The 23,185-nt window shown below is 37.9% G+C and overlaps 1 protein-coding gene across 1 annotated transcript; it reads left to right on the plus strand.

Annotated features, from left to right (window-relative positions):
• The first annotated feature begins 1,200 nt into the window (after positions 1 to 1,200).
• ABCB10 (ATP-binding cassette, sub-family B (MDR/TAP), member 10) lies at positions 1,201 to 18,789 on the plus strand. Its single transcript, XM_009891158.1, has 13 exons — positions 1,201 to 1,300; positions 2,448 to 2,648; positions 2,993 to 3,195; positions 4,857 to 4,991; positions 6,588 to 6,734; positions 7,567 to 7,702; positions 10,190 to 10,285; positions 13,452 to 13,661; positions 13,947 to 14,026; positions 15,620 to 15,800; positions 16,055 to 16,098; positions 17,554 to 17,588; positions 18,187 to 18,789. The coding sequence occupies exons 1-13, from the start codon at positions 1,201 to 1,203 to the stop codon at positions 18,476 to 18,478; spliced, it is 1,860 nt and encodes a 619-aa protein (XP_009889460.1). The 3' UTR covers positions 18,479 to 18,789.
• Positions 18,790 to 23,185: the final 4,396 nt, after the last annotated feature.

The raw sequence follows: 23,185 nt of genomic DNA on the forward strand, positions 1-23,185 counted from the left end.
GTAAAGTTTACTGTGACCTTCTTTCTGTCAGTAACAACCTTCAGTGTCAGTGAAGTGTCTTCATATCTGGTTGCTGAACACCTCGTACTCCTCCCTTTCGCCAGTTATCACAATGACAGTTCTTCTTTGAATGGGGAGATAGAATGAGTGTTTGCTGATTCCTATTTCTTCAATCAGTCAACAGTTTAAAACAAACAAACAACAAAAAAAAAAAGAGCAACAGCCTGGCATCTGTGCTATTTTTCTAGTTGTTCTGCTGGTATAATCAAAGGGAGAGTTTCAGTTAGGCAGCCTTATTTTGCATGTGATTTGTGATTAAATTAGTATAGACAGGTACATTGCTTAAGGGGAAAATTAAAAGTGACGTCTGGATTATATAAACTTTCATGTTCAGGACTGCATTGTTCTAATATATTATTGAAACTTTATCTAATGTTTAAGTAGTTTAGTAGTCTTCTGTTTGCTTTATGTGCTAATACTTGCTTTTAGTTCAGTTAAGGCTGTTGGAAGGAATTACAGTGAAACCTATGCTAGTTTGAATGAAGAAGAGCTGAAGGTAAATCCAAGCCAGGAAGGCTGTACTGCTAGACAGGGACATACAGGATTTCAAGCCGTACAGTCCTTTTCCGTCAGTGAATATTTATGCATTTGTCCGGTTCCATCCATAAGTGAGAAATTGCCTGGACTAGTGGAGACTGAGCTGCCACGCAGCACTGTGCTTATAAACAATGCTTTTGACCATCTCCAGCTGCCTTATTAGACCAGCTTTTCCTGACAGAAGATGACCTGGCTTTTGTTGGATTTTTCCTGCTGCTTCACAGCTTGAATGCAGCCAGTCTGTTAATAAGGTCACTCATTCTTAGGAAGTTTTAGCCAGTAAATAATATGCTTATGAGATGTGTTTGTGGCGTGGATCACATTAAGTTTGCAGCAGGAAGGCTTTCCCTTTCTACTCTGGCTTATAGTTTCTATAGCTTCAAGTTAAAGATCCAAGTCCTATATCTTTAATGTGCTTGCTGGCCTGAGTGTAATGCAATGGAAAGATCGCAAACAAATCTTGAATTCAAGAAGCACAGGCAGCAGATTGGACACAATGGCAAAGGATAAAGCTCGTTGGGCAGTGTGCAGAAGTCTCCCAGGACTGCTCTGGGGTACTGCAGTGAAGGTGCAGAGAAGTGTTTGCTTCAGGTGGTGGCAGGCATGCATTTTTTGGATCTTGAATTCTTCATCATAAATGCACAGCTGTATTTACCCTTCAAGTACAAACTGAAACATAGCTTTCCACCTGTGTGTGGAGGCGGTAAGAGGCATCAAACCATCTGTGACAGATGTTAGAAATATCACTTACAGCAGTGCACTGCTGGGAGGCTCTTTACTGTCTTCATCACAGAAGCAATAAAAGAAGCTCAGTAGAATGTAACTAAAACCCAGGAATTCTCAGGATTTCCAGTACAGTGTTTTTTGCCTTTAAAGGCATTATCTGCTAGTAGTTTTGTAGCAAGCCTATGAATGGTTGTTTTAAGTGTGGTGTTGGCTGTTGAAAAATTGTGCTGTATAAATAGTATTGTTTGTTGTGGTTCGGTGGTTTTCATATCAAGTTTGTTCAGTTTTCAATTAAGAGGTTGGGTTTTTTTCTAGTTCTCAGCCTTCCAAGCTTGGCTTGCCTTTTCAGAATCAAGCTGTGTTCTTGGCTTGAGAAATTTCTTTGCAGATTAAAGTTCAAAAGACTGTCTTGGTACAGTGTGATTTTTCATACTCAAACAGTTACACAGGTGATGCCATGGATGATCTTGCAACTGGAATTCAAGAGTTCGGCTCACCAGCAAACAAGCTTCTATTCAAACTTACACTGTTTGTCTTTTAGACTAGCAATAGCGAAGAGTAAAACAATACAAATGTATGTAAATCTTGCCAGTCAAGAGTAAATCAAATCAGGCTTTTTGTTTGGTGTTTTTTCTGAAATAAAAACGTGTTTTAGATGGTTCTCAGATCAGATCTGTACTTCAGTCCATTGCTCTCTCAGAAATAGACAGCTGGAAGCTTTATTATGGTAGCAAGCATGAATAATAGAAAGCAAACCAAACAGGAGTGAAAGATTGTGAGAGCGATATGGAAGACTTGCTGACTGTGAATGCTCTATAAGGATGACATCTGTGAAGAGTTAACTTTGCCGAGTGGTGGTGGGAAAGGTTAGACAAGAGAAGCAATTCTAGGACTGTGATTATATAGAGAGGCTTTCAGGATCTTAAAATGTGCCTTGCCCGAGTTAATTTATGCAGTGACTTAAAATGTCCTGTTCAGAACTGGGCCTAAAAGAATGCTGATTATTTGATGCTGACACTTGCAAGCTTAATAGAAATTTCAAGTGAAAAATTATTTCATATGTACTATTAATGATCTTGCAAATTCAGAATAATTTTCTTTTCATTTTCTTTGTTGATTTGCAGCTGCTGTTGGCTTTCTGACAGTTTCCAGTGTCATTACCATGTCAGCCCCTTTCTTTCTGGGTAAAGTTATTGACGTTATTTATACAAATCCCAGTGAAGACTTCACTGTCAGCCTGACCAGCCTGTGTGCCTTGCTGAGTGGAATCTTTTTATGTGGTGCTGCTGCTAATGCTACTCGTGTCTACCTCATGCAGACTGCAGGTAAAAACAGAAGGAAAAAGTGCTCCTGAGAGTCATCTTTTTTTCACAGAGTCAGGATACCTAATGATCTGAAATAAATTCTTGGCACTGGCTGAGAAATCCTCTTGGAATCAGTAGTGGTTTTTTACCAGATCAAAGGTAAACTAATAGTGCAAAGATAAGTGCACTGGAATAATTGTTTATTTTTTATTTACTGTTACGTGACATCTTAAAGCTCACTATCTTTTGTTATAGTAAAATTCTGTAACGTGACTTGTTCAGTGCTGCATAATCCTGTGATTTTTATATTGTTGGTGTCTGTATAGTTGTGTGTGCCATGGTTGATGGACTTCTGTTTTTGACAGGACAAAGGATTGTGAAACGTTTGAGAACAACCATGTTCTCCTCTATTCTGAAGCAAGAAACCGCTTTCTTTGACAAGACCAGAACAGGAGAGCTGATAAACCGCTTATCTTCAGATACAGCCCTCTTGGGTCGTTCAGTGACTGAAAACCTTTCAGATGGGCTCAGGGCAGGAGCACAGGCATCTGTGGGGGTTGGAATGATGGTACGGTTGTCTCTTCTCTGCTTGTGACTTCTTGTAGTTTCAAGTTTGTTTCAGTTCTGTTAGGTAGTGTGTGAATGGTTTCAGTCCAGAAACTGTTGTGTGTTCTTGGATACAAATGTATTTCACTAGTTATCCATGTACTACATTGCAGTAGATGATGTGCCTGTAGCCACTTGATGTTTACTCAGAAGCCAAAACATGAAGCACAAGGGTTTGAAATGATCTGCTATTGCTGCCTGAATTTATCAAGCAAAGTATAGCAGGCAAATACCTTAACTATATTCTTACTGAAGATATTAAAATCAGTGATAACATTCCCATGGTTGTAGGTAAAATACAGCTTTTCCTGATGGAAAAGTCATTGAAGTTGGTTGATTCTGATTAAGGCCTAGGTGAGCAACGGCAGCAGTGAACATCAAATTACTGCTGAGGATTTGTGAGTCTGTTTTGGTCTGTCAGTAAAGAATATATTTAGGTAGGAAGCATGTTAATGAAGGCATTAGTGCAGTGCATCAGTTAATATTCCTTGGTGGTCAGTTGGTTTATATAAAAACATCCCTTTATATAAACATCCCTTGATGTTTTTTGTGGTGTTAAATTTTTTTTATGCCTATCTGAAAAAAGATACGTTGGTGGCAATTGTCTTAAATGGAAGACTCATAATTTCTGTCTACCTGGAGTTAAAAATGGATAGCAAAAAGTGTCTTCATAAAAATAAGTTTCCAAGATTGACATTATTAGAAACTGTTGAGAGTTTTCACCATGAACTGTTAAAACTATAATACTTTGTCACTGACAAGAATTATGGCTTTCTGTATTTATCTGAGTGAATAGAGTCTAAGGTTTTATCTTACCATTTACTGGAATAACTTTATATAAGGATTCTGCTCAAAAGTGCTGCCATGATGTAGAATTAAAAGGCAGACTATAAAAGCTTGCCCAGAAATAAGAGATTATTATGAAATAATTATAAAGCCCGTAAATTAATTCAATTTTGAATTTTTCTGGAGATTTTTCTGTTTTCAGTAAAGAAAGCAAGAAGAAATTAAAACACATTAGATCTAATTTCAATAAATCATATGAAAGGAACCTATTTAGGAGCTTTGATGATTGTTACGAGTGATAAGGTTTTGTAACAGTAAATTAAATCTATTTTTCCAGGTTATGAACATTTGTGGGTGCTAGGGAGCACTGGTGACTCCATCTGTTCCTCGGTTACCCAGAAGTCGTGTACGATATTTCTCTACTCAAACTTGCTGTGTTACACCATCTATTTAAATGTTGTGAGAGCGCTTTAGAAACTGTATGTAATAGCTTATGTCTTTCAGCATCCCCAAGAGATTTCCTGGTAGGCCTGTTTACTGGCAGGTTAGGATACTAGGCTAAGACCACACAGCGAACCAGTGAGAAAGCTAGAAATGAAATCCAGACCCCTTTGCTTATAATCCTTTGTTTTAACCATGGGATACATTCCCCAAACACTGTGGAGGAATGGGTGTTTTGCCTGGAAGTAATAAAACATGATAAATGAAAGCATGGCAGCACTAAATTCCGATCCTACTGGTTTTAGAAAACTCTAGCAAGGGAAGTTACACTTCAGTACTCCAGTGGGGTTTTTTTAATCTGAACGCTAACCCCTGACGCATACCTTTTTCTTCTAGTTTTTTGTGTCTCCTAGCCTTGCTGCATTTGTTCTGAGTGTTGTGCCACCCTTGGCTGTCCTGGCTGTGATTTATGGAAGATACTTGCGAAAACTTACTAAAATGACCCAAGATTCTCTTGCACAAGCAACACAGGTAATCTTTTAACAGGCACTTTCTAGTTAACTTCAAAGCTGCTCTAGTGTATTTAGGTTAATATCTCTGAAGTACAGATCTTCTGAAGATAATTGTACTGTTCATTGCCCTAAGCCATGCAGAGCCTGTAGTTTTGCACATGAACGGTATGAAAGGTAAACTTCAGCAACACTTACTTGCAGATCTCAAAAACAACAATGCTTTCTAAAGGGCTGTCCTTTACAACATGTGGAGGTACCAGGCCTTGAGAATTTGGAAATGTAGGAAAGCATAAGGAGGTTAGGCTTTAGCCGTGTGAGAGCATAAAAAAAATTAGCCTATGAAGTCCTGTGTAGTGTGGTACCTGGGTTTGAAAAACACTTTGGGCTATGGTTATGAGTTTGAAGCCATCAGAAGCATTCTAGATGGGTCTGTCTTTTAAGAAAACTTTGCTAGCAAGTCCTTCTCTGGAATTAATCCTTGACATTTGACCTTATTGTCAACTCTTTAGTGTTTATGAGGCTTGACGTTTTTTTAAAAGTTTTTCTGGGCATCTCAGCACATACCCAAATATTTGTGAGAAAAGTAGAGGAAGCTGTTGTTGTGTTTGTTGACTGCACTGAAATATTGCAAAGCACTATCAGAGAAATAGTAGTCGTGGTGACCTTTTTCTCACAGGCCGAGAGTGGGGAAACATCATTAAAATGCATAGAAATATAATTAGGAAAGACCTAGTTAAAATAGCCACAGTTGTCAGCTGTTTTAAAGTTGGGATGTCCTGTGTAGGACTTCTGCAAATTGACTGTGCAGAAGGAAGATTAGCCCTCTTCTGTTTTATCTTCCTCATCCTGTGTTGAAGGCTCATGCCTTTGTAAACCAGGTGTGGGAATTCACATGAACAAGCAATTTTAGTGTTCTATCCAAATTTTCAGGTTGAATGGATGATGGAAAAAAGAGAATTACATTTTTATACTTTTACTCACAAAAGGGGGCCTTGTTTTTTGTAAGACCCTCCCAGTGTTTATTAACAATGTAGTCTAATTTGTTACAATTGAGGTAACTTTGGAATTAATACTGTGCTGTTTAGAAGTTAAAATAAAATACTGAGTTGAAATGGGTCATTAGTAGTTGAGCTTAATTAATTCCCAATGTTGCTTTGATCAAATGAGTGGAATTGTTTCAGGAAATAACTGCAGGCTTTCCTGCATGATTTAGTGTAGAACAGAATATTCTTTATTTTTCCCCTTTCCACATTGTTATTGTAAGTCATTGTGAATAGTAATTTTCTTATGTGTGGTGTTCACATCAAATTAAGGGGATTTTTTTAACCCTACTTTTATATTTTTCTTTCTCTGCTAACACTTAAGGCAATCTTGAAGTTCTTTTTAAACTGCCTGGGCATGCAGTTTACTTTTAACTTAATAGAATTCATAAAAAAGAAAAAAAGGGGGAGGAGGGATGAGGGGAGGAGGGCATGAGAAATTTTCCAGTGGTATCCAAAGGAATGTATTTGGAGATTAGTGTAGTGATACTCGTTTAACTTTCAAATGTTCTTTAATATGAACGTTCCTCATTGTGTGTCCGTGTGTATTTGTTTTGTTCTTTGCTTTAATGTAGTTAGCTGAAGAGCGTATTGGAAACATAAGAACAGTTCGAGCTTTTGGGCAAGAAGTGGCTGAAATGGAGAAGTATACAAATAAAGTTGATTATGTGCTACAGCTGGCTAAAAAAGAGGCATTAGCTCGGGCAGGCTTCTTTGGAGCAGTAAGTATTTTGATGAAATTAAACCAACCATGTTACACCCAGTCTCAATTATTTTAAAATTCATGAGGATACTTATAAATCTGCAAATAAATGATTTGAGTGTAAATTGAACCTACATAAAATTGTGGGAAGACTGGACTGAAATCAGTCTAAATTGCTGTGAAACTGCACCTCAAGATACAGTGGTATGATAAAGCCGGTTTGAGTCTCTATTTCTGCCCCGCACCCCATAGCTTGGTACTATTTCTCTGAAACCATACCTCCTAGTCAGGGAATTAAACCAGTGGAAATCTTCCACCACCCTTAGCGTTTTACAGATTTGGCTTTCTGATGAGATGAGTATCAATGCAAAGGAAGCTGGGGAGTGGGTAGGTGGGAGAGCGACAGTGGGATTGCAGTTTTCCATACCAGCTTGCAGTGAGTTTGCTTAACAGTATTCTAAAACTGCAATATAACTGCAGACTATCAACTCTTCTCCTTTAATGGTGGTTGAGAATAATGTCTGATGTTCCTTTCCATCTTGGGGAATTGGGTAAAAAAAAAAAAAAAAACAAAAAAAAAAAACCCACCAAAAAACAACCAAAACCAAGAGAGTTGCTTGGTTTTTGAACACTTGTTGGATAGCAGAGTGCGGTGCCACCAGATGTCTGGCTGGCTGTTGGATTGGTTTGCTTTAGAATTGGTTTTGTTCAAATTTAACTCGGTCCTCTAAAAATCTAGATAACTATAGTATAGGAATTCTTTTATTAGAAGGAAAATTCTGAAACAACATTTTATAGGATGAAGTTTAAGATGTATGTGACAAAGTCTGCCTTTCCTGCTTTTTCCTTAGACTGGCCTTTCTGGAAACTTAATCGTCCTCTCGGTCTTATACAAAGGAGGATTACTAATGGGCAGTGCCTACATGACAGTTGGTGAACTCTCATCTTTCCTAATGTATGCTTTCTGGGTTGGAATAAGCATTGGAGGTATGGAATGAAAAATCAGATTTTCTTCACTTCAAAGCATTACAGTCAGTATGGGGGCAGGAGGGAAGAAGCTCTTAAAAGATCTGGCTTTTTAAAAAAATCTCTCTCAAGTGGTCTTCCCAAGAAATCATACATATTTTTTTTCTGAAGAGTTAATGAAAATAATAATTTATAATTTAATGTAAACCTTCAATTTTCCCAAAGGAATACAGAGGTTATTATTTCAATGTGTGTATCTAACAGACATATATTATTTTAATTTTCTTTGGGACTAAATTAAGATACTTGGTATATTGTGTAAAGAAATAATACTGGTATTATATTTTTACAAAGTATGTGGGTCTGTGTTAAACATACTCTATTTAGAAAGGCATGTAGAATTTAGCTGTAATTCAGTATAGTGTCTTGAGCTGGAAGAGTAAACAAAGAGCCAGCAGCACACTACACTCTGGTGCTAACCTTTTGTTTTTCCTTACTGACTGACTCCTCCTTGAAGCTCAGACTCTGTAATCTACTGGCCCAGAAACAAACTGTTCGTCTTTTTGACAGAGCAGTCTTCACTACTGCATACAGGCAAAAATGAAGATAAGGTACTTTGAAGTTTGACAACTGATTGGAAGCGTTCTTTAAAATTAGTCTGTTACTTCTGATAGATTGGCAGGGCAATGCAGCTCATCTGTACTCTTCTTTTCTAAGACTAAGCCTGATATCATGGGAAGCACGAAGATGTGCCTAAGGGCAAAATTCACACAACCTGCTTTCTTGGGTATCAAAATTCCAGTGGCACCCATTCCAATTACCAAAACCCTTTCTTCTCTGCTTAAATCATTCAAACTTAGTCAACAGACAGATACCTGGTACTTTGAAAACATGGAACAAATTAATGTTAAATAAATGAAAAATAAGGTTAGGAACACTGATAAAACATCATTGAATTAACTTTTATTTGTGGTAAAAACATCTTTTTAAATTCTACTTAAGATTGTTGAAGAATATAGTTCTGCACAGAGCTCATTTTCGTGGGGACTCTGAAGTAAAGGTGTCCTGCCACAAGAGGCCTGCCTTTCTTGATGCTTACAAAGCATATAAATCTTTAAAGGGCTAAGTCTGCTCAGTATATGTCATCATCAATACATATAGGAGTTCATTCAATGAACTGTGAAGTTCAATGCATAATTTGGGATGTTACCGCTTTTTGTTGTAAGTTTTCTGTGTTTTCTACCAAACACTGAAGATAGGATATGATAATCAAAAACATTTTCTGATTAGTATTTGCTGTCCATGTTATCTAATGGTTTTCTTTTTTTCGAGTGGTTGTGAATTTGCAAACCTCAGTGTCTCAGTTTCAAGGCGGTCTGTGAGGCTCATGCCTTCTCCCCCTGTGCCCTGCTCTAGGAGGTAGACGCTTTGGCTCTTTTTTTCCAAGCAGACAGCTTCTCACCATGGCTAGTGCCTTGTGATGCAAGCTTTCAAACAGTCCTCAGCAGCACCATAATGAACTGTCCTGTCTACACTTACAGACTTGTGACCTTGTGCTGGGCTTGATGCTCTGCAAGAATAAGCCGCTAAACCTTTTTTAATATACCCTGGGTTTTCTGCCCTCCAGTTTCAGGGAGGGCATGAAATGCGCTTTTAACACTATACGCATTTTAAGGTGGAAGTGGTTTATTCTGCATGTTCATTCTGTTGGAATTCAGAAAATTTGAAATTGGTTACTCTATTTTGAAAGACACACAAAAAATGAAGAAATAAGACATTTTATATTTATGTCTTACTTGGTTTCTGGTTCTAGGTTGATTTCTATGTTTCAGCTGGAAAGCCATTCAGCCACACCAGCTCCAAGATGATTCACACAGCTGCTAAGAGCTGGGACCCAGTACTGTACACAAGCCTTGTCCTTAGCTTTTGCTTTCTCCAGTAATGTTTGAAGCATGCTGACTTGGGAGACATATTTCTTTACATTGTCTGTTGTCCGCATAACTTCTCAAGCATCAGTTCAGACTTAGATTTTGTGCTCTCCCTCCCCTGTGGCTGACTCAGCCAGGCTCTCCTATAGTAGTATAACACTACCTGACAAAGAACGGCATTCAGAATGCTTCATTCTACGGAATGATTTTGAAAATACAGCTAGTTGTATGCAAGGCTACTTCTCTAAAGTTGGATGCTGTTCCTCCTAGCAGATGAATGGAAAAGACTTGCTTTGCTTTTGAGTATATGCAAGCTTATGTGTATTAACTTTTTCTGTTTTTTTCCTTCAGAATGATTTGCTTTACAGATCTAAATAAGAATGGTCAATAGTGGTTATTGGAAGCTCTGAAGTGAGACTAGATAGGATTTAAATCAACATGTCTGATAGCGTGTTGGAGTAAAAGATCCCCTACATGTCTGATGCTTCAGTGCTAGTGATGAAAAGTGTAACGCAAATTTAATGTCTCCTGTGTCTTCCATTCCATATGGATGCGTAATACTGATCTGCTTTTTGTTTAGGTCTAAGTTCCTTTTATTCTGAACTGATGAAAGGGCTAGGTGCTGGTGGACGTCTATGGGAACTTATTGAGAGGAAGCCCCAGCTTCCATTCAATGGTAGGTCCTTGATTTGTTATTGTTCATGGGTTGATTTTTCTCCTATTGGTCACCAGTACTTCAGAAAGAGGTGTGTAATACTTAAAGGTATTACTTACGTTTTTATGAAAGCACCTAGATACAGTGGTAATTCTTCTGAGTTTTTCTAACGATGAAGCAGATGATGAAGATTTCTTTTATTCAGAAGTTTCAGAAAATGGAAATTTTTAAAATAAAAATATATTGCCAGCAACACCTTATTTACAACTTTATTGTTTGTAAGCTAGACAACACCCTCCAGTATTGAGTATATTTTGTATAAACAGCATTTGGCTATCTCCATCAAAGCCATTCAATGAGCTGCTTGTAGAAGATACTTTCTGTGTGAATTGCTGTTTTATTTAATCAGCTGCATCCCACTAAGGGAAAGTCATACATGAGTTTTCACTAGCTCTGTATGTTGTTAAGAAATGCAATATAGCAGGGTCCAGGTGAGCTGTCAACACTGCAGTTTCCTTCGAAGTTTTGTATGGTCCTCTAATTTAGAAGCGTTTTAAGGGCTGCTGTAAGAGGAAAAGTCAGAAAGGAACATCCAACAGACCTACCAGATTTTTTTGAGTGAGCTTTGGCTTTAGGGAATAGTTTTATCTTTTGAGATGGTTGATACAGAGGGGTTCTTTTGAAATGCTATGCTTGAAATTTTTGTTCTGCTTTTGTCTCCCTACACTGGAATTCCTCAAGTTCTTAATCTGATGGACACCAAGTCACAGTCTGGCCTCTGTTTCATTTGTCTTCATAGCTGCCAGCCTGTTTATAGGATGCTTTTCAATGCCAGTGAAACTTTACATAGCCAGTGAAAAGTAACGATATTGTCTCCAATGGATGGAGGCAGACTTAGAATAGCAGCCATTTGTACAAAAGGTAACCACCAACTGGCTAATGAAGAGATAGCTACACACTCTTGTCTTCAGCAATGGAGCTGGCTTAAATTTCCTGCCGTGACTGACTATCCAGTGCCACACTGCAGTGCGCTGTGCCCTTCATAGACCTAGTGCAACCGTTGATTTCATCATCATTTGGGTGTGATTTTTTAATTTTTTAATTTTTTTAAAAATCTGGATTACTTCAGTGGTCTTCATCTTTACAGTGGCCCCAGTGCAGAGTAAGCTGCAGTATTGGGGCAGTTTTCCTTCCCATGGAAGGTATTGAATTGTTCAATTACACCAACAGTGACATCCAGTAAACAATCTTTATTTTATAGACCTAACATAAAACAGACAAAATTTCCATGTATTATAGGCCTTTAGAAAGCTTCTTTTAAGTTTCCTGTCAGCGTAAACTACATAGGAAAGGATATAAAACTTTGTCTCAAAAAGCAATTTTACTTGATTTCTGGCTCATCAGACAATAAAACCAAGAGACTATTTCTCTGATGTCCAAACCCACCCGAAATGTCTCCTCTTGGCTACTTAAGTATTATATTCATGGAACTCCAGCTGTTGTTGGTGACAACAAATATCTCAGGAAAAAAATTATAATGTCGTCTTTTCCTGTATCTAGCTAAACAAGAAACAAGCACAATCCTATATATACCTTTTAGATATTTTTACAGTAATATATAGAGGAAGACTTGTGGTACCAGACTTCCTGTATTGCAGTAGATTTCAGTGTTTCAGGCCATGGAATAGACTGCAATAACTGGAACTAAGAATAAAGATAAGTGATTACTTGTTATTTTGATAACAATAAGGATTATGCTGCTAGCACAGGATTTAGCAAATACATTTCTTTTCCCAAAGGAAGGTTTAGAGACCATTTACATAACAAACAAGTTACATTGTGTATGTCCATGGATTAAAGTCAAGGAAGGAGTCTGAAATTATATGCTCTTGCCTTTGCCCTTTCCATGGTACTATCACTAAACTGAAAGCCTGGAAAGAGGAGGGAATCTGGGAGAAAAGTAAAATAAATTATTTGCTCTAAGAACAGCAGGACTAGTGAAATCTTGATTGCTACGGATCGGTTTCTGTGTTTCCCGTCCACAGTTACTGTTTAACAAAACATGGGCCTGTGCTACCATGTGTTGTGGCTAGTTGGGGGTTACTTGTGTGCTGCACCTGAAAAGAATTTAGGGTTTTGAGTTCCGTGTCTTTAGCGTGAACAAGCACTACTCAGGGGTTGCTCTGGTACTGCCAGTTTTCACAAACCTGGTAGGAACTTCGTCAGTGAGATGCTGTCCTTCGGGAATGCAGCAACATTGTCCAGTTAGTTTGCTTTGTATGGATATGTATCGCTGGGATTTAACAGGGCTTGAAGAAACAGTGTTTCTTTGTCTTACCTATTTATAAGCTTTTTTTAGTACTGATAGTCTTTTAAGATAATTGTTTAAATCAAATGGTGCGCTCCAGAAAGAAGATGGTTTTATTTAACTAAGGCAATTGTTTGTTTGTGATGGTTTGTTATGGTATTTCACAAACTGAAATTTTAGTTTCAGTGAACTGTTGCCTAAAAAGTATGCCTCTGATTGGTCTTTGAATAGACTGTTGTCCTGAATTTATTAAATATACTTTCCACTTAAAACAAATCTTAAAAATGGCCATGAATGCAACAAACATAGCAGCAGCTTTATTCCAGTGACAGCCTTCGTTTAAAAGCTACGCAGTTAACAGGTAGCGCAGAGAACTGCTCTTGTCCAAAAGCGAAGGTGTTTCACGTGACTTTTGTGGTTTGGTGAAAGGGCAGCAAGTGATTTGCAATGTTTATCTTTTTGCATCTGTTCTATGGCAACGGGACTTTGGCCTTCAACAATGCCACTGTATTTCATTGCTTCTAATTGACAAAACCCAAATTGTTTGTAATATGTTTAAAAATTCAGACAATTATACTAGAAGTGAACATTGTTAGGTGTTAGCAAGATGCAAATTCTTCCCTCTTGCTGTAGGTAGCTTACAGGTTCACTGCTGGTGAGCAACCTGAAATTGCATTCAGCAACAAGTGGTATACCGCGCTGATTCAGTCACGGCTGAAATATAACCCCTGTAGTACTGAATTGTGGCGTGCAGCTATCCCTACATTTAACATGGAGATAGGTATTTCTGTTGAGTGTCTGTAAATCAAGTTCTAGGAGGGCTGAGCTGACTTTTTTTGTTTCTGTTCACGTTTCTGTATTTAATTCTTTGTCATACAGAGGGAATCACATTAGGCAAAGACACATTCAGAGGTGCTTTGGAATTCAAGGATGTTGAGTTTGCATATCCAACACGTCCAGAAACATCCATTTTCAAAGATTTTAGCCTTTCCATTCCAGCTGGCTCTGTTATGGCTCTGGTTGGCCCAAGTGGTACAGGGAAATCGACTATTGTATCCCTTCTGCTGAGGCTGTATGACCCTATCTCAGGTATGTTTTGTGTGTTGCTCTCATTTGTGACAATTGATGCTTTGCATTTCAGATACACCTTATAAACAGTGGGGGTTCCTGTGCTTGACGTCCTGGTGTGATTATTCCACTGATACACCATGCTTCCCTCTGGGGTCTATGGTTAGCTTGTGGTGGTGCCTGCATAGCTTTGCATTTCTGATCCATCAGTATGTGATTCCTCAGGGGATGTTGTTCTCAACTGTTCCTTCTGCCTCTTTTCAGTACTTGTCAAACACACTTGACTTTACTGTTTCTTAATCTAAGGTACTATCACCGTTGATGGCTTTGATATCCGTCAGTTAAATCCACTGTGGTTCAGGACAAAGATTGGAACTGTGAGTCAGGTAAGGAAGAAAAAAATTTCTAAGTGAATGAAATTGGTTTGTGTAATCAACTAGCTGTGCCCCGCTTTTCATCTTTTTAACTATAACTGCTGTTGTGCATGCTTTATTCTAAAAATAAGTATTCAGGGCTAGTCCATTATTCTTTAGTCTGTTTTTACATAATCATAGAGATTCAAAGTGTTAGCTTGAAAGAAACGTGTGCATGTGGAGACTGGAAAGTACATTGTTGCAAATTGTATAGGTATGACCATCTTGATGTTCGCTATGATTTGTTGAAGAAAGAAACACAAAGCTTAGTGTTTAATCACGTTTTGTATTAAGGGAAGTTGCATAATCGTATTTTATACAGCCGTTTGAAAACTGACCTGTGCTCTGTGTTGTTTCCAGGCAAACACAATTCCATTAGGAAAGCATAAAAATACTTCACTGTTGATGATTACTCTTATAGTGCTCTATCCTTAGCAACCCCTAGACTCTGCAGGTACAGAGAGATGTTCAATGGTCTCTTAAAAATAACCTGTTTGACCAATTAAACTACATATGTTCTTTCCTTTATCTCCCCAGATCCTTCACAATGCATTTAACTGTTAGGTTGATGTTCTGATTAAAAGCATAAGAAAAGCTGGAAAGGGACTTCTTACACGGGCATGTAGTGATAAGACGAGCGGGAATGGCTTCAAACTGGAAGAGGGGAGATTTAGATTAGATATTAGGAAGAAATTTTTCACTCTGAGGGTGGTGCAGGCACTGGAACAGGTTGCCCAGAAAAGTTGTGGAGGCCCCATCCCTGGAGGTGTTCAAGGCCAGGCTGGATGGGGCTTTGAGCAGCCTGGTCTAGTGGGAGGTGTCCCTGCCCATGGCAGGGGGGTTGGAACACGACTATCTTTAAGGTCCCTTCCAACCTAAACCATTCTATGATTCTATGTCGCATTTCAAAAAATCTGCCTTATGTAATAATGCCGCCAAAAGCTTTTCTGCAAAAACTGACTTCCTGCTGGGCACACTAGCATTTTTCTTTTTGAATGTATGTATTCCACTTGAGTTACCAGTAGGAGATTCATACTGGTATTCAGACTGCAAGATGTCTCTATTTCATAAACAGAGCAGGCTTACCTTGTTTCAGATATTTTCCCATTATACATCACTTGTCCTATCTGCCAGTCCTCTTCTCTGTTTTAAGCTTTAATATAAATTAAATGCACAAAATGCCATGAGATCTGTTTAGACATTGTTAAGAGAAGAATGATCATTGTTGCAAATGATGATATGTAGTAACGTACAAAGGGGACGTTTTCTGATGTTTGGATGAATAGCTCTTTCTGGACTCTTCCTCAAATGTTAAGAATTGAGGGATATGTCATGTTTTGTCAGTTTAAAAAACAACTTATTTTTTAATTGGTTTTGACTGTCCATTTTCGTGTTGAGCGGGTTTTTTGTTTAATTCAATTATCTCTAGCTTACATATTCTTTTGTGTGAATATAAAAGAAATTAATGCTGGGTCTTGTAAATGGGATTTATGTTATTTGAGGTATAGGTAATACATGCATGTAATTACAGAGCTACCATATTAGTTATGTTTTTGAATTTATCAGGAACCAATTCTGTTCTCCTGTTCTATTGCTGAAAATATTGCCTATGGTGCAGAGGATCCTACTACTGTGACTGCAGAGGAGATTCAGAAAGTTGCTGAAATAGCTAATGCTGCCAGCTTTATCAGAGATTTTCCAAAAGGGTTTGACACTGTAGTTGGGGAAAAAGGCATTCTGCTTTCAGGTACATCTTTGTATTGCTTATTTTAAAAATATGATAGTATAGAGTGAAGTAAAAATTCTGTTACTTTTTGTTACCAGTTTTTTTCTCCAAGTTGTAGCCTGCCTTAAGTATTTAAAAAAAAAATCCCTCCTTTATCTCCATTGACCCCTCTACCCCCTTAAGCACATGTGCCCAATTCTGTTCAGCCCAGGCATTCATTTAAAATTACTTTACATCTGTTTTCCTCTTTCAATATACTGACCTTTTCCCCACAGGTGGACAGAAGCAACGAATTGCGATTGCTCGAGCTCTGCTCAAGGTGAGCCAGCACCCAAATAGCTAGTTTGTTACTTTGTGGGGAGGCTGGGAGAATTAAAAAGGTGGAGGCCTTTCAATGGGAGAGGTGGAAAAATATTTTAAAAAAGAAAATTGTATCTTTTACATTAATGAAAAAGTTTGAAAGGGCCGAGTAGTTTAACTAAAGAATATTTACTTAAGTGCTTCTTCCTATCTTTTGGTCGTGTTTTTCAATAGTTCTTGCCAAGGATGATAGTAAATCATTGTATAAAGGGCTCACTTTCATAAGACCAGATCAAGGATGAAGGAAGACTTGAAGAATGTGGTGCTAGTAAACTCATATATGACACTTCTCTGTCTTCACATCTCTGTCACTCGTGGTTTGATTTTTCTGGGTTGCAGCTTACCAGCACTATAGATGCCCTGTCTTGCCTTCAAGGGGAGCTGGTCTGGACTTGATACAATCTCAGGCACAATGTTGTGTCCTTTTTTTTTTTTTTCTTTTTTTCTTTTCCCTTCAGGGGTTGGCACAGGTCTAGCTTTAGGGCAGGCTCTATGCTGCGCAAATTTGAGGAGGCTTCTGAGAATCAGAAGGACAAGGTGTTTGGTTCAGGGACAGCCATGGTGCTTCACAGGGAGGCAGTTTGGGGCTGAGGCTCAGCTGGAAGTTTTGAGCCTTACTGAACCCAGCTTAGATTCACATTAAGCCATATGGGTGTCTATAGCACCCTAGCATGCCCAGTTCTGCTAGATTACTGGGAAATTTTTATTGTATCGGTTCTCATTTACCACAAATGCTGAAAGCTGATTGCGTTTCATGTCAAGTACAGTTGGAAAAAAAAAAAAGTTTTAAAAAATAAATGAGTAGTTATATATGTGTAGATATATACGTGATTGGGGGTGCAGTGGAGTCCCTTCTCTTCCTGATAAAATTTGAAGCTTTTACTGTCAACTTCACCAAGCAAGTTTGGATTATGTACTGTAATTCAGAAGAAGCTTCTTAGGGATTTGAGTGCTGGTGATTTTTTTAAATTATTTCTTATGTAATTGGGAAGAGTTCTTAAGTGATAGTTCCTAAGTACTATGTATTTCATCTGTGGGTGAAATACTGCTTGTTGGTAGGTTTTTGTTATTTTTCGTTACTAGACAGTTATACATAGCAGACTGACTGCAAGCAGAGGGTAGCTCGGCCTCTGTGAAAGAGCCGCATGAAAGCAGTAAATGGGAAATTGAACTTTTGACCACAGTGCTGCTTCTTCCGCTTTAGTTTGCAAAATTTGAAGGTGGAAGAGTGTTGTTTCTGTTTTGTCCTCTTAGTATTTAGACTTCTTAAAAGTAATGCTTTGAATGACACTCAGTTCTTTTGATGAAATAAGTGCACTTAACTTGGAGTTTTAAGCTGTATGAATCCTGTTCCCTAGTGATACATTCAGATCTTGTCTAATTATTATTATAACCTATTTTACTTCTTCTTCAGAATCCTAAAATTCTTCTGTTAGATGAAGCAACAAGGTAAGAAAGATGATTTCTATGTTTCTATTTATTTTCTATCTGTAAAACTCATATGTGAGGTGTTCTCTCTTCTTTCTTTCTCTGCATGCCCTTGCACAAATTATCTAGCCCCTTTATTTTTCTCTAGTCGTGAACAGAACGCTTTTTAGACTGTGTGAATTGGTTAGGAAACCTGTGATAAAAACTGTTTATGCAAAGTGGAAAGGATAGCTGGTACACTATGGTGTAATTTTTCATGGAATTAAATTTGTAATATGTAACGGTTTTGAAATATCTGCTTAAAGCTTTTTTTACCTTTAGTTTAAATGAAGATCTTAGTGTTAAAGAGAGATGATTATACTGCACTATTTTTTTTTCACTGAATTAATTTAGTGTTATTTCTCCATGCATATTTTTGCATATGAGAATATGTAATGCCTATAGCTTGGATGTGTGCACTAAGCATATTCACGAAACTTTCCTGCGGTTCCATCGGTTCATCTTCACCAACGATAGCAAGGGTCTGCAGTTTTAGCAAAATAAGCCTAAACAAAACTAACCTGTCTTAAAATACCAAATATCCTCCTCTCTCCCCTCCCTGCTTCCTATTTCTTACTAGTGCTTTGGATGCTGAAAACGAGTATCTAGTGCAAGAAGCTCTGGACCGGCTGATGGAAGGGAGGACGGTCCTAATTATTGCTCATCGTCTGTCTACTATTCAGAATGCTGATTTTGTTGCAGTCCTTGGCCAGGGTAAAATTCTTGAATGTGGAAAACATGAGGAACTGCTTGCAAATCCAAATGGACTTTTCAGGAAACTAATGCAGAAACAAGCTTTTCTTCAGAATAATGATACTTTTGCATTAGGTTTACAATCCAGAGAGAAGGATGCATTAAAAGAAAATGTATGAGAGAATGTATGAATAATGGAAGCTTACAAACTACAAAGAATATAATTTATGTTTCAGTTATGTAAAGTAAATGTTATATTTTTCCAAAATGTACAAAATATTCTTTGAAAACCTAAATGTGTTTAAACTTTTTATCGAAAGCTTTTTAATAATTATTGCAACTTTTTAAAATGTCTATCACATTGAGATAATTTCAGTGTATAGATTTTCCTGCTTTGTGTTATGTTGAGACCATTTAGAATCTTGTGTGCTGTAATGCACTGTATGATGATGTGCTGCATTCTGAAGTAAGTTCGGTATTCTAAGGGTAATTAAATGACAATCTGATCATTTTCATATCATTGTCTCTTCCCTTTTCAAGGAACTTTTGCTTTCTGTATTGTCAGTAGTCTTAAAATGCTGGAATTCAAAAATGCATGACACTAACTTACTCTGAAAGTTCTGTCTGACTTCCGCTGCACTGTCCTTTCAGTTACCATTTGTTCTGAAATGGGAAAGTTGATTATGAACACCATCTACAGTTACTGTAGAGAATTGCATATGAGAACACATTTTGGAGAGTATGGAAGCATGAGTTGGAGGCAAGTTCTTTTAAAAACAAATGACAAAGCACCCAACAAAAAAGCAACCAAACAAAAAAACCGAACTGACTTTACATAGAGACAAAGGAAGTGTATTGGTATAAAGTCAGCATAGGAAAATCTAAAATTTGCATGCATTTTCTTCCCTTCTCTATTTTCCCAGTTCTTTAGTTTCACTTCCCTTCTAAGATGATGTACAAAAGAACACGCTCTTATGTGTGTAAGTTTTTGTCCTTTTTTTAAGGCATATGTATGTTTTTTTTGGTTTGGTTTGGTTTTTTTTTATTGTTACTTGAAATTTCATTCATAGAAATCCCAGGTTTTGCCTAACTACCTTATTAGGGACAACTAGTAAACTACCTTCTCAAGGACAGGTATTAAAGAATAGCATTACATTAATTTGAATAACTGCAGCAGGGTACACATAGCAGTAAAGAGTAGGCTTCGTGTTTCTAATTTAAGAATCTCTCTAGGCTATCTGAAGATGCAGAACCCCACAAGATAATTTTAAAAAGCTAGAAACTTTCCAGATCACATTAAAACTCATTTATGCTAGGAAAACTTGTTGCTGGAAAACTTTATTGGCAATAGGCGAGACAGACATTTTAAGCTTGCCCAGCACTAGGTATCTAATGTGCCACTAGTAGCACATTAAAAATTAGAAAAGAAAAATTAAAGTATTGCATTCTTTTCGTTACAAGAGTTGAAGACCTTCCTGTCGAAGGTGGAAACTCTTGGTGTATCTCTAACAATCCTGATAGGCATCTTTTGCAAAGGACCACTATTTCATGCTGCTGCCTTGTGCAGCATGGTCTGTAGGGCTAAAAGGGGCTGTGCGATCTAGAAAAGACTTAATGTGAGAGTGTCTGACTATGCATCAGAAAGAAAACCAAGAAATCGAGCTTTCTCACGCTCACTGACTGTACTTTCCATCATTGCCCCCTTTGTTTTTTATTAATATTGTATATCTGCTCTTTGTTTTGTTGAAGCTACTGTTCATAGGAAGAGGTTCGGTTCCATGAGGGATGGTATTAACAGCTCAAAACACAGCTGTGCTACTCCTGGTGTATTCCAAAGGCCAAAAGGTACTCAGAAATGCTTTTGATCGCTGGTAAATACAACTTAAGTCAAATTAAACTTATCCAACATTTCCTGAAGGAAAGGCCAGATCTTATTCAGAATTGGTAGAGGTTTCCAAGTGTCCTTGTAGCCCTGGTGCAGCACGCTGTACAAGACCATGTCTCTTTTACGCCGCACACACTAGTGGTCAACTCTGGCCTAAACATACCTTCTCTGTGTATACAAGTAGTAAAGATTATTTCCCAGACGTGCAAAAATAAATGTAATTAATTTTACATGCACACATGTATCTCAAATATGTAATATAAACATTTTTCAGTTTCTTTCACCAGTTGCTGTATTTTAGTTGGTACCTATGGGCATCATTTTGAAGTATTTTATTAATACTGCCTTTTTCACTCTTGCCTCAGAGGCCAGAGCTATTTCCTTCCTTAACTTTTGCTACCCAGTCATGACTTTTGAGGCTTAAATACTGTATCTGATTGGTTTCAAAACTACCTTGCTAAATTAAATGTATTTGTTAGGGTTGAGTATTTGGAGACTCACTCGATGATTAAGGTCAGCTCTCAATGTACACTTAATCCCTTTACTGTGTTCCCAATTAGTTTTCTGATTCTTGATAGCATGAACATTTTCCTAAGAGAAATAAGACACTGAAAATAAAGTGTCTTGAGTAACTTTATTACTTAAAGTACTTACTAAACTATTCATTTTAATGCTTAAATAGAGTACTGATCACAACGTCATCACTGCAGTGAATGATTGGCATCACTGAAAGAGCTAGAATTCTTTTAACTCGGGTTTCAAGTAGTTAATGCAACTTTTTGCTTTAATCTTCTGATACAGAGAGCCTCTTTTCTGTCAATACTTTCATCCTTGAAAAGGGAGTGGATTCCAGTTAGGGGAGCAACAGAAGAAAATATCCTGCCTCTGTGATCTCTGCCAGTGCTGTCTTCGCATTTCCACTGCTCAGCACTTTCAGCAGACTTGAATGGGGAGAATTGTTTCCAGTTGCTTAAGGGGTCTTACGCTCATGATGCAATGATCCAATAGATCTCTGACCTGTTAGGGAACTCTGTATTCTGATGAGTAAGACATTACGTTATTTCTTCTTATCAGAAGAAAATGGTACTGATCTTTTATGCACATCTTTGTTTAAACATCTGCATAGTTCCCTAAGGCATATTCAGTTAATGAATTCACGAGAATTTTGTTTCCTCTGCAGATGATGGAGTTTGCTGCTGTCCTTTCAAACTAAATGTTTCTAAATAGGTAGGCAGCTATTTGTGGTTACTCTACCCAAGCAGTATTTTGTACACTGCTTTTCAATCCATCCATCAATAAATAAATAAAAAAAACCCAGAAGTAAAAAGATTATCAATCCCATATATTTTGAAGTTGTGGCTCTAATATAAGTCCACTATTTCCATTCTCTTAGTTCAGGTCCCCACTAGGTCAGTACTGTCAAAATTGCCTGCTGGACATTCACCTTTTCATGTGAAAAACAATACCACGAGTCCCTGTTCAAGAACTGGTGAAGTCTCTAACCGGTATCAGTATGAACTATTTCTGGGTTGAAAATGAGATTTAAAGGTTGCGTTGTATCCTCTCTCCTGAAGATGGAGCTCTTAACAGAGGGCTGAGACAGCAAAAAGAAGCAGAGTAATTCCCCAAGGAGGTGTAGCAAAGTGTATGCAGGATTCAATCAGCAAAAATCAACTGCTCACACTGCATAATCTTGTGTATTTTAGAAACGAGATGTGAAAAGGAGCTTTCAGGTTTTAAAATAATCTGAACATCACCATTCATGGATGTTGGGAAATGTGGATGGCGGCTTGAATTTTACTCAGTTTTTCCCTATTTGCCTGTTTGTGTGTGCATTTTCTCATTTAGTTTGGTTTGTTTTTCTTGATGAAAGAACAGTAACATGATAATTTAGCATTGCTGCATGGTGTATAATAGAGAAGGCTATATAGAAGAATACTACATTAATTTAACAGTATAGTGAAGCTCCACTAAATGTTCGTATTTTGCTTTTCCCATAAAATCAAAGCAAAAGGAGACAGAGTGAAGTTAAAAGGCAAACCACTGAAACAGACAGGTGTCTCCTAGTTCAGTACAGCCAGATGAAGCATCTCAAGTTTATCTCCTCTGCATTTCAGGTATGGTCATACTGGACCACAATCCACATAGAAAGCTTAACAGCTGTAACTCAATCAAAGAACATTATTTTGGGGAATTGATGGGAAATTTTTGAATACTCTATTTTTAGTTAATTTTATCTTAACTAATTAGCTGCATCGATGATATACATACAACTCAACTTCTTCCCCGAGTAGATGGTACATATGTTCCTTCTGAAAGCTTTTTCATACAAACGAATGCAGTTTTTTGTTTCAATGAGAAAATATAGTTCCCTTTTAAGACTAAAATCTAATTCTATACTATTGAATAGTTGTAATGCATGATTGTTATTTACCATACATGTGAAACATACCAAGGTTTGAATGGAATATTTTCTTTTTTATTAGAAATATGAGGACAAACGCAGGTTACAGCACAGGCTATTTTAAAAATTAGGGAACTGTATTATACCAAACAGCCGTCTTTCAACAGCAGTTTTTTGAGTGTATTCAGCCACCTTTCTCTACTGTTAGCACCGTAACTGCATGAATTCAGTTAACTGTTCCCAAATCCAGCCTTGTGCCTCCCTCTGGAAGCATACCGAAGGACCGTGTGCATCCAGCCTTCCTCAGGAAGACCCAAGTGAGGGGACCGGTGTTTGTGTGAGACCAACTCTCACCGCCGGCCACCTGAGCTGCTGGGTGAGGAAAGCGGCCACCCAGGCTCCTGTGCTGGGGAGGAGGGCATGATAACACCACCATCCTCCCGAGGTCATGACGTCACCGTGGGTCTTCTTGGCCACCTGGGCACACTGCTGGCTCATATTCACCTGCCTTCTGACCAACACTCCAAGTCCTTTTCTGCCGGGCAGCTTTCCAGCCACTTTTCCCCAAGCCTGTAGCGCTGCATGGGGTTGTTGTGA

This window comes from Charadrius vociferus, unplaced genomic scaffold (genome assembly GCF_000708025.1).
Source record: "Charadrius vociferus isolate BGI_N301 unplaced genomic scaffold, ASM70802v2 scaffold78, whole genome shotgun sequence".
Taxonomy (NCBI): Eukaryota; Metazoa; Chordata; class Aves; order Charadriiformes; family Charadriidae; genus Charadrius; species Charadrius vociferus.

Bases quoted from the DNA above. Each gene is read 5' to 3' on its own strand.
- ABCB10 (XM_009891158.1), top strand. From the start codon at position 1,201: ATGCATTTTTTGGATCTTGAATTCTTCATCATAAATGCACAGCTGTAT. The intron at 13,662-13,946 runs GTATGTTTTGTG...TCTTAATCTAAG, and splicing joins GCTGTATGACCCTATCTCAG to GTACTATCACCGTTGATGGC. The intron at 17,589-18,186 runs GTAAGAAAGATG...ATTTCTTACTAG, and splicing joins CTGTTAGATGAAGCAACAAG to TGCTTTGGATGCTGAAAACG.